This window comes from Oreochromis niloticus, linkage group LG3 (assembly GCF_001858045.2).
Source record: "Oreochromis niloticus isolate F11D_XX linkage group LG3, O_niloticus_UMD_NMBU, whole genome shotgun sequence".
Taxonomy (NCBI): domain Eukaryota; kingdom Metazoa; phylum Chordata; class Actinopteri; order Cichliformes; family Cichlidae; genus Oreochromis; species Oreochromis niloticus.
The window spans coordinates 41,335,486-41,346,780 of NC_031967.2; the positions used below are offsets into that span (position 1 = coordinate 41,335,486).

General features: G+C 40.0%; 1 protein-coding gene across 1 annotated transcript; it reads right to left on the reverse strand.

Moving 5' to 3' along the window:
* Positions 1-375: 375 nt before the first annotated feature.
* LOC109203648 (tripartite motif-containing protein 16-like) lies at positions 376-3,497 on the reverse strand. Its single transcript, XM_019363298.2, has one exon. It carries the CDS (start codon positions 3,248-3,250, stop codon positions 1,577-1,579), a length of 1,674 nt encoding a protein of 557 aa, XP_019218843.1. The 5' UTR covers positions 3,251-3,497; the 3' UTR covers positions 376-1,576.
* Positions 3,498-11,295: the final 7,798 nt, after the last annotated feature.

Genomic DNA, 11,295 nt, shown 5'->3' on the forward strand with positions numbered 1-11,295 from the left:
AATAGTGAAGGTATGATTAGATGATACTTGCTGACTGTGACAACCAGCCTCCCCTGACACCACACCCTGAACCCACTGCTCCACCCCTCCAGTGAAGCCGAGCAACAAACCACACTCCACCACAGACAGAGTTAACCAGCATTGTTAAAAGAGCAATTATCAAAGAAACATATTTCTTGGCTGTCTTAGCTTGTTATCAGCTCCCAACACACACTATTGATACATTTCCACACATGAGCATTGTGAACACAGACCTCTCTACCTTACCTGGGAACACTGGGTTGTGTTTTATATCACAAAACACAAACAAGGGTTTTTTGACAGTTTCAACAATTTACTGGAAAAATTTACATCTAGCACAGAGAAATTCCTGCCTCTGTCACACAAAAAGTGGAAAATATATTTGTTTTACATTTAATCAGAGAAATAAACTGTTGGTAGATCCACTTTTTTACAAAGAATCATCCATCAGTGAAAATCTAACTCAATTCCAAAACAACAAATTCAACATTCATATAAAAAATCCAACCCTGCAGGGATCAAACATCTGATCAAACACCAGGGTTGGACACAGACTTTCTAATCTGACATCAAAGTTATTCTGAAGCTGTGAATCTAATTAAAAACTCACCAAAACTACGATGAGAAAAACCTTAAAAGATTCAAGTGACAGAAGAAAAATCCTTTACATATAAAATCAACAGAGGTTCCTGATAAATAGTCTAATAAATGGGGAATAGCTGAACAGTTTCTGTGTCATGAGTGAAATTTCAGTGAATATGAATCATCTCCAGGAGGTAAAAAGGGTGGGAGCTCAGCAGCAGTCAGAAGAGGAAGATGAGGTGATGAAGAAGAGAGTGTTGAGTAGAAAAAGGCCAGTGAGTTCATGTAAATGCTGCTTCTGCTGTAAGACACAGACCTAAAAATGCATAAATGCTCCATGATTTTAATTTGTATCCATCATCTTGAACACTGGCTATAAATGTGTTCACTTCATTATTGTGTGATTTGGTTTCTTCACGTGTCTCCTTCAGTGCAAATAAAGGACTGTTAGAGTGTGTGCTGTGTGTTTTTCTGAAGCATGACAATCCTTTCCAACAAGTATTTCCAGCTGTTTGTCTCCACTCTGCACTTTAGTCTTTCTCCTTGTCATGTCTGTGTTTGTCCACCAGGTGTCTCCCTCAGCTCATTTTCTCCAAATACGAAGCATCAGATTTGTGGAGACGCTCTGCCTGCCAGACACAGCTCAGGGTAATGAAACATGTCTATCCTCCACAATATACAGGCCTCTGTTATTTAGTTCAGAATAAAACCACTAACCAGACTGATGAAAGATTTCAAACATGCTGAATATGAAGAGTAGTATAATTTAAACTCACATGATTATCAGCCATAAGAACACATTCAGATTTATATTGATGTAAGGTATATAAATGTAAGTACAGTTTGAATCAGTGCAATATTATTTTCACACATCAATGGACCACTGAACTTCTCAGCTTCTAAAATGTAAAATTTCATTTAGAAACTACACAAGTACATATAATGGTCAGGGATCAACATCAACCTGTCTTCTCTATTTGACTTTAATCAACTCTGCAGTGGCTCCAAGTCCATAAAGACAAAGTCCAGCATAGAGCGGCTGAGTGAATGTGGTCTGGACTCTGTGGAGGAGAGTCATGGTTTCAGAGACGCTGTAGAAAGACAGAATACCTGCTCTGTGATCCAGGTACACTCCTACTCTGGAGGACCGAGGACCTGAGAGGGCAGTGTGGATGCTGTTGTGCCAAAATTGAAAACTGTTTGTGTAACAATATAATGCCCAAGATTTGTCATTGTATCCAAATCCACATTTATCTGAGCTCCCTGCTCTGCTGATATTCTTGTATGCAACTGCTACAACAACTCCTCCCCCTCTCCACTCCACCTCCCAGTAACAACGTCCAGTCAGACTCTCTCTACTCAGGACCTGAGAAAAATCAGTGAATCTGTCTGGATGATCAGAATAAGACTGTTGTTGTTTCATTCTTGTTGCTTTTCTGTTCCCCTCAGATAATAACAGATGTGTGTTTGCTGTGTTTGGATCCAGTGTGATTTGATGTGAATATTTTAAGAATCCAGCTCTGGTCTTTGGCTCTGGTGGTGACAGTAAAACATCCTCTTCAGTGACTGTCAGTGAGATGTTTGTCCATTCCTCTCTCAGAATGTCCTGTAGTTTATCTCTGGTCTCTGACACAGCTGCTGTCACATCCTCAAAGTAGCTCAGAGGACGAATATTGATGCTGGATGAGTGTGTAGACTCACTGAGTGCTGACAGTGAGGGGTAGTTGTGTAGAAACTGGTTGTGATCCTCTGTGTGTGAGAGCTGCTCCAGCTCGCCGTCTTTCCTCTTCAGCTCAGCGATCTCCTGCTCCAGCTTCTCCTGAAGCTCTTTGACTCGACTCACTTCAGTTTCCTGCTGGGATCTGACCTGCTGCTTCACATCAGAGCTTCTTTTCTGGATGAGACGGATCAGCTCAGTGAACATCTTCTCACTGTCCTCCACTGCTTTATCAGCAGAGCCATTGATGGCCTCCACCTCCTGTTGAAGCAGCTTCACATCTTTCTCTCGCTCCTGGATTCTCTGCTGGATGTTTAGTCGTCTCACCTCGAGCTCCTTCTGCTTCTCAGTCCTTTCTGCTGCAGCTGGGACTGTTTCATGGCCTTTATGTTCATCCATTGTGCAGAGATAACAGATACTCTGCTGATCAGTACGACAGAAAATCTTCATCACCTCATCATGACGAGAGCAGATGTTCTCCTGGAGCTTCTTGGAGGGGGCCACCAGCTTGTGTTTCTTTAATGGAGCTGCATCATAGTGAGGTTGGAGGTGTTTCTCACAGTAAGAGGCTGGACAAGATAAACAGGACTTGATGGCTTTCAGTTTCCTCCCAGTGCAGACATCACAGGCCACATCTTCAGGTCCAGCATAGCAGTGATCAGCTGGAGCAGCTTGGAGTCCAGTCTTCTTCAGCTGCTCCACTAAAGCTGCTAACATGGTGTTTTTCTCCAGGACAGGCCTCGGTGTGAAAGTCTTCCTGCACTGAGGGCAGCTGTGGATTCCCTTCCTGTCCTCTTCATCCCAGAAACTTTTAATACAGTTCATGCAGTAGCTGTGTCCACAGGCTGTAGTCACTGGATCCTTCAGTAGATCCAAACAGATGGAACAAGAGAAGGTTTCTCGGTCCAGCTGAACTCCTTTCTGTGCCATTTCTCCTCTCAGTGTCAGTGACTGTGTGAGTTTATCTTCCTTATAACTGAAACTAGTCTGAGCTCTGATCTAACAACATGTGTTTCTGCAGTGAATGGAGCCTGTCAGCTCTTACACGTCACCACATGTTGGTTACACCCATCTTCAAAGTGCAGATCTGAAGGGGAGGGAACGAGGAAACACGTGGACAGAGAGGAGGTGCTGTGTTTAAGAGCAGGAAGAAGAGGGAGGGTTATCAGGCTGTGCTTCACTCCAGCAAGAGGAGCAGTTTGAGAGTGAAACTGTGTGTTTAACCCTTTTTATTTACTGCTCACCTCAAATTTTGAGCTTGTTAAGCCTTTCTTCTATATAAATAAATAAATGACAAAACCAGCATTAATGAACACTGGACATAAATGTCTCATGGTTGTAGTCACATGACCAGATTCTAAACCTGTAACTGTCAGAACAGCAGAGGCTGCTGCATTAATTAAAGGATATATATAACAGGGTTATGTTAGCCAGCAGACATATGCTGGCTAACATAACCCTGTTATATTGTTGGTTGTCCAGGCTTTTTTTCTTTTTTTCCTTTTATAGTCAGTAAGATATGTTGCTGTAGCAAGATGAGAGCTAGATAAATGCCACTGCATTGCTTTGAACAGTCTAACGCAACAGAGTCTGCAGTTATAATTACAGATATTCAAAAAGTTAATAAGTTACAAGAATCTTGCATTTTGTTTTGGTTTTGGATTTATAAGAGCTGCTGCAAGAGATATAACCATATTCTTTACATAAAAATCATCATTTTTCCTCTTTTTCTTTGTCCAAACAGCACCTGCTGTGAGCAGCACTTTGTCCTTTTTTTGTCCTAACCCTGACCTCCACTTGTTCCTTCTTCATACAAACACAAACAGCTTTTTTAAGAACCATTCCTGTACTTATCTCTGTATTTTTCTCTCTCACACACACATATATACACTAACAAACTCAAACACAGTCTCTCTTTCCCAGGCTCTTCTGGAAGCCTTGCTGATTTCAGGTAAGTATTATCTTCACCTTACTCTCTCCAAAAGTTGAATCTGTTCATCTGGACGTAGCGTTTTGTGGGAGAAACGTTTCGTCGCTCATCCAACTGACTTCTTCAGTCTCAGCTGACTGCAGGTTTCCCCAATCTTGTAAACAGTACATTTGCATAATGACTGAAACCAGCCCACTGAATGAACAATGGGCTGTGAGGTCAGTTCCTTAATCATAATTATGCAAATTCCCATGACCATTGATCAACAACCACTGACCAAAACCCACTGATCAAAGAACACTGATCAATGGCCATGAGTACCATTCACAGAGAGTTGGGGAATGGCTGCAATCACAGCATTGTAAGATGGCGAAAGATGTACCCTTAGGCCCCCTCCTCGATTCAGAGATGGTCTTTCCCTTTTCACGTAAATGGCCTCCTTGACTCCGCGCTCAAACCAGCGTTCCTCCCTGTCCAGGATGTGTACATCCTCATCATTGAAAGAGTGTCCACTGGCCTGTAGGTGTAAATAGACTGCAGAGTCCTGGCCTGATGAGGTTGCTCTTCTGTGTTGTGCCATCCGCTTCGCTAGAGGTTGTTTGGTTTCCCCGATGTATAAATCCTGGCAATCCTCCTGGCACTTAACAGCGTACACTATGTTACTCTGTTTGTGTCGGGGGACCCGATCCTTGGGGTGGACCAGTTTTTGGCGCACCGTATTTTGGGGTTTAAAAGCCACAGAGACCCGGTGTTTAGAAAAAATGCGTCTCAACTGTTCCGATACTCCTGACACATATGGGATCACTACAGGTTTTCGCTTAGTCAGCGGTTGTCCTTCTCTCCTGGATTGGCTGGAGCTCCCAGCCCATTGTTCCTTCAGTGGGCTGGTTTCAGTCGTTATGCAAATGTACTGTTTATAAGGTTTGGGGAAACCTGCAGTCAGCTGAGACTGAAGAAGTCACCTGGATGAGTGACGAAACATTTCTCCCACAAAACGCTACGTCCAGATGAACAGATTCAACTTTTGGAGATTTACTTACCTGGATGATTGAGCATGCATCAAGATATTTTCACCTTACTCTATCTTGTAATCGTTTGTAAGCATGGAAGTGCCTTTGCCTGCCCTACATCTATTGTTTGGTCTGTTTTGTTTATCTTGCTAATGTAGTAGAGTTGAAATGGCTGCTCAGTGAGACAAAGGGAGAGCAGAAGATAACATTTTTCTTGCAGACATGTTTGTAGCTCAACAAAAAGTGAGTATATGTGTTATATGATTTAGACATGTAATACTTATGAAACTAAACATTGTGAAATTTGTGTAATAGTCTGAAGAGTTTTTCATGGTTCTCATGCAGTGGTCACTTTTTATCATGAAAGGCAAAGGAAACTAAGTGCAGAGCAACATCCGCTAAAGGCAGTAGACTCCATGTTGGTTGGGTGGAGAGAGTGTTTAAAAGAAGGAGAGAGACATGAAAACGGTTTTCATCTAAAGCTAGTCCATCTTCCAGAGGTCGTCTAACTTTCAAGATTATTAATACTAAACCAAATCAACAGTCAAGTATCTTTTGTCATTAAGTGTATTTTAAACTAAATTCAGTTTCTATTAGCTAAGCAGCATATAGTACTGTATTTATTTACTCACTATGGAAACATGGACCCTCACACTGGGTTGGGCTTATAGTGCATATCCCTCCTGTATTCTGCTCTGTATTGAAAATAATAGTCTCTGTTTTTAAAACCTTTTCTATTGAAATGTTTTAAATGATGCTGTTAGGACTGGTGGATGAATCTGTTACATAAGTGATTGACTTCATGTGTTTTAAATAAACTTTTACTGTCAGACTAGAGCACTGAAAACACATCATGAGATGTTCACTTGAATCTCAGCAACTTTAGTGCTCAGACAGCAAAAGATATCAAGTAGAAACTGAGTGTGAAGCAGCAAAGTTCCCATCATTATTTTTACAGTGATTGAACTTTGAGCTCAAAATCTTCTTTGTCCATTAAACCTGCTTTACAAAAACCCCACTTAACAAAGTCTCGTCTTATTCTCACAGCTTTGATCGAGACTTGTTAGACATGGTGATTCTTTCAGAAATAATTTTCTGTTTATCGTGTAATAACAAAAAACAATGTAACAAACATCTGCTCTAGGAATGTAACATTACCTTAAATCACGAGGAGGCCATTCTGTGTTATTTCTTTAATAAATATATTTTCTTTAGTTTTCTTTCTGTAGTTCATTATTCTAACAAGCAAAAAGTATTAAAGTGATGTTTATGTTGTGTATTTTAGACAGTGGGATGAAGAAACTGCAGGATATTCTGGCCACAACAGATGTTAAAGGAAACTTCAACACACTTTTGATCCATTTGAAGATGATGATGGCAATCACAGTATAGATTTATTCTGAGACCTTGTTCGTTTTCTTGAGAGACACCTGCTTATTATAGTTAGGCTAGGGTCATTGACTAGATTCGGGAGGAATACAATAAATTTGAGAAAACTGAACGTTGAACAGCCGGCAGGTTTATTACAACTTTACAATCGTTCAATAACCCAATGTAAACAGCAGAGAAAATTAACAGAGAAGAGCGCTCTTTTGAAAATAAACAACAAAATAAAATAAAATGAGCAGTCTCTTTAAACCTGACTCCTGAGGAACAGGTGATGTATGATGAGTTCAATAGTTTTTCAGAGAACGATCCATATGGAGTCAGTGGTTTTGCTCTTGCTTATCTGAAATCCTGCGATTTGAAGTAATTCAGTCTGTAGATCGACTCCTGCATCCAGAACAGCTGGCCACACTGCTTTTGGATTTGCCAAGAATTTCCACAGGGTCTGGTTCGCCATCAGTGTCCAGAACCATCTTCGGGATCAGATCCAGGATCACAAAAAAACAGTCTGCACATACAGTACAGAGCAATAAACAAAATAGTTCTTAGCAGTTGTTTCTAAATAAAATGAGATCTCATAAGGTTTCAAAATCAAGTACACTGTTGTTTTAACATCATTTCTGTTGCTATGAATTCAATTTGTATTGCTTTACAGCATGAGCAGTGCTGATTTTCTAACACTGGAAAATAACTCAAAATGTTAGAAATATTCCAGTGTTAGAAAATCAGCACTGCTCAGTTTTAGTCATTGTTAATCTTCAAAACTGACTAGGTTACTTTAAAAATACAACACTGTCAAAAGTGTTCATTTAACACTCAACAGTGTTATATTTAACACTCAGAGGAGTGGACCCATATAGACACTCTCTAGTGTTAATTTAACACTGGAGATTTTGCTGTGTAGGTTTTCCTGCTAACTTATCATTTTTAGTCACTCACCGGAGTTTCCAAGAAACAAACACACGCTCCACCTGGTTTGGTCGAGAGCAAAACACATAAAAGGCTCTGAAAAGTACATAAACTTAAGTTAAAGATTGTTAAAGGTACATTCTAACACTCATTTTATATCGAAAGACTCACTGTGTAGCTTGTTAATGGACTACTTGCACAATTACTTCCACGTTCTATTTAGTCCTGCTCCAGTGCTTCTGGTGTGGTTGCCGACGTTCCACACTCGTTGCCTACAAGAGCTCCCAAATTTGAACATCACTGATGTTCATCGGATTTGCAGAGTGACGACAACCCCCACCAGCAAATTAGATAAAGGATAGATTAGATAAAGTTATATGCTGCATCATATATACCCAACTATGAAGGTAAGAAAACGTAAATTAACCGACAAAGAAACGTTAGCTAACGTCAAATGCAAACACTACGTTACTCCACTATGTCCTTCATTTGATGTCAGTTTTCTACATTACATGTTTTCCTAAACAGTGTTTTATGTCGTCCGAAACTATAGTTGGAGTTTTCTTAACTAATGTCACTCTTGTTGTTAGACACTGTAATAATTGTGTTAGGTAGTTGGCTAACTAAGCCGGTAGTTAACTACCTACTGCTACTCTTGCTAAGTGTAAAGTATATATGTTTAAGACATGAGACATGAGTAATACAGAAATAATGTTAACAGTACTTGTATTCAGTGTCCAATAAAGACAGGTTGTCAGGGGAGGTCGGTGTGAGAGCCCTGTGCTACAGGTCAATAAGGAAAAGTGAGGCACCACACAGACTAAGTGTAGGCAGGAAGCTGTGTAAAGTTGTTCATCCCTGCTCAGTGGGGTTCAGTTCATTTAAGCATTACTTAAGTTCATTCCTAAAGGCCCATCAACTCGAATGTTTTCCTGGTCTCCCTGCTTTATCACACCTAATTTGATTGGTCAGGTAGTTTAATCAACGTGTGTTTGGGTGATCAGAAACATTTGACACCAAGTTAATACTGCAAATATACATAATCTAAGTTATTACAGTTATCAAGGATGGTTAAGTTGTTTTAATAGGGAGAGAAGGAAACATTGAGCATTCAGGAGGGTAAGCCTGTAGGGGTCAGTAACCATAACACTGAACTATGTTCCTGTTCGGCTCTTCCATGAAGATGATGTTACATTTTTAATTTTCGTTCTTTCTTCGTAGATTAAGCTTCTGGATTCATCGCCGGTGGTACTGACACATAGCCAGTCCTCCTGTGTGGCAGGCGCTGTTATGTGCAATCACACAGTGGCACTGCTCTTCCAAACAGCACACTACTCACAACTCAGAGTGCCGGTTGGCCCCCTGTGCATAGCTGCACCGAATCTGAACAGCAATGGCACAAGCCACGGACAGTGGTAATTTAAATGAGGTTAAAGTTTTTGAATTAGTCCATGTTTACATATGAACAGCAACACCATCCATAGTAAATGTGTCTTCTGTTAGGGTGTGAAGCCAGGACATATTAACTCTATCATCTTGTGGTTGTGGTTGTGCAGTATGTAGAGCAGCTCCATCCTTCACAGCCTTGTTGATACTGACTCTTCCTGGTGCCCAGAAACAAGAGTCTTCCACCAGTCCTGTAAACCACTTGCAAAGAATTTTGGATCCACCTCCACCATCCAGAAAATCAGCAACTGCAAATCATAGCATGCTGGGGGAAAGCAAACAGAAGTCAACTAGTACTGCATTGCCAATGCCACATATTCAGACTTGAGTGGCAAAAGCACCATTTTCTGTTTTAATTAATCAACTAATACAACATGCATGTGTTTAGACAGATTTGAAACAAAGTAAGGTCCAAGGCATGTTGAGTCCAGCGGGAAACTGAAAAGAGCATTACAGTTTTCAAAGACCTGACACAGTGCTTTGACAACTTGGCAATCGTGTCAAATTTTTGTCACACTAATAATTTTTCCCCCTACATTACACAAATCAAGACTTAGAAAAAATTCTATAGACACAGATAACAGTATAAAGTGTTTATACATTTGGCTATATTCTGACTCGGCAATGTAAAAGCAGCCATTCAGCCAGTCAGCAAAGTCATAATCAAAGCAAAAACCAACTCATGTTTTGAAGACATTACAAACCCTCCTGGATAATAATCACATAAGCTGTACATGCAAAGGCTGATAAAGGAGCAGGCACAAAATTCAGACAAATCCAATACATAGTGAAGCTAACGACAATAACAGTGTGCATGCACAAATAAGGCATCAGTGAACACTTAAAGATCACAGATCTTTAGAACTACAGCCAAATAACAATTGATTTTCTTTTTTTTTCAAATAAGTGTGTAGATTTTAACTAAATGTATATTACAGAAGTATTTCTGATAAACTAACATTAACACAGGTTAAAAACAGAGGGCCACAGCAATAACGGTAAGAGTAGTTGGCACTGTGGCCCTAAAGGCCCTTTTACATGAGATGCAGCACGTGCAGCGCTGTGCTCTGAAACCCATTTGTGTCTATTGTTTCCAATAATGGTTTCCCGCTGTGCTTAGCACAGCGCAAGTGTGGAGTACTCAGACACAAATTTTGGGTCTTTCACTGTAGTTAGCGGTGAGTGCAGCACATGCCAGGGGCAGATCTAGAAGGGTGGCATGGGGTGGTATGTGCCACCGTAAAATGATCTCTTGCCACCGCTAATCTCACCCTACTTTTGCATAGGACAGTGTTGTTTATTAAAATAGGATAGCATTAACACTTTGAGCCTAGCTACAATTAACAATGAATATAAATTGTAAAACTGAATATATATATATGTATATATACACACACATATACATATATATACACACACAGACATATACATATACATACATAGATATAAAGGTAAGGACCATTTGCCCGAGTTTGGCCGGACAGTGGTATCACGGGACTTTTATTATTTTTTTGAATATTTATTCCTGTTAGCAGAGATTTTTGCATACTGAGAATGGTTTTATTGCATAAGGGTCCTTTTAAAATTGTTTGTTATTCTGGTTTTTCATCCTTCTTGGGAATAAATGGTGTATTTAAGACCTGCTCAATCTCTGTGCCCTGAGCGCTGATTCACTTGCTCCCCTCGTCCTTGTATGTGAAAGAACCTTCGGGTGGGACATTTAGATCGACCAGGCTTCGCGGCTACAAATACACGAGAATGATGAATGGATGATTCAGTCATAAATATACTGGAGATGCAACACCGAACCTACGCCAGAGCAACAGCTAGTGGAGGTAAAGACGCTGAAGATGCCCTGGCAGAGGCACTGCAAAACCTGCAATGGAAAAAACAACAACAACCAAAACAAAAAAAACACAGAAATAAAAAGTTTGGACAAAGATTATATGTTTCCATTCAGAGATATTGAAGAGGAAGACTTTGATTATGAAAAGGACTGTCGAGGTGGTCATTTTACTACACATGTTGAGAAAATGAACATCAAAAAATTTAGCTATGCAGAGCACAAAATGCATGACCCTGAAAGTAACTTTGACCCAGATAACCACTTCTTCAATAACAACAATAACACTTGTACTATACAGACGACAAATGGAAAATGCATTGTCAGTTATACAATTCAATAGTAGAAGCCTCTATAAAAGTTTTTCTAAAAATAAAGAATGCTTAAGTAAGTTAAAGTTTAACATAATTGCAATATCAGAAACGTGGCTTGATAATGAGAAAGTTAGTAA

Bases quoted from the DNA above. Each gene is read 5' to 3' on its own strand.
- LOC109203648 (XM_019363298.2), bottom strand. From the start codon at position 3,250: ATGGCACAGAAAGGAGTTCAGCTGGACCGAGAAACCTTCTCTTGTTCC.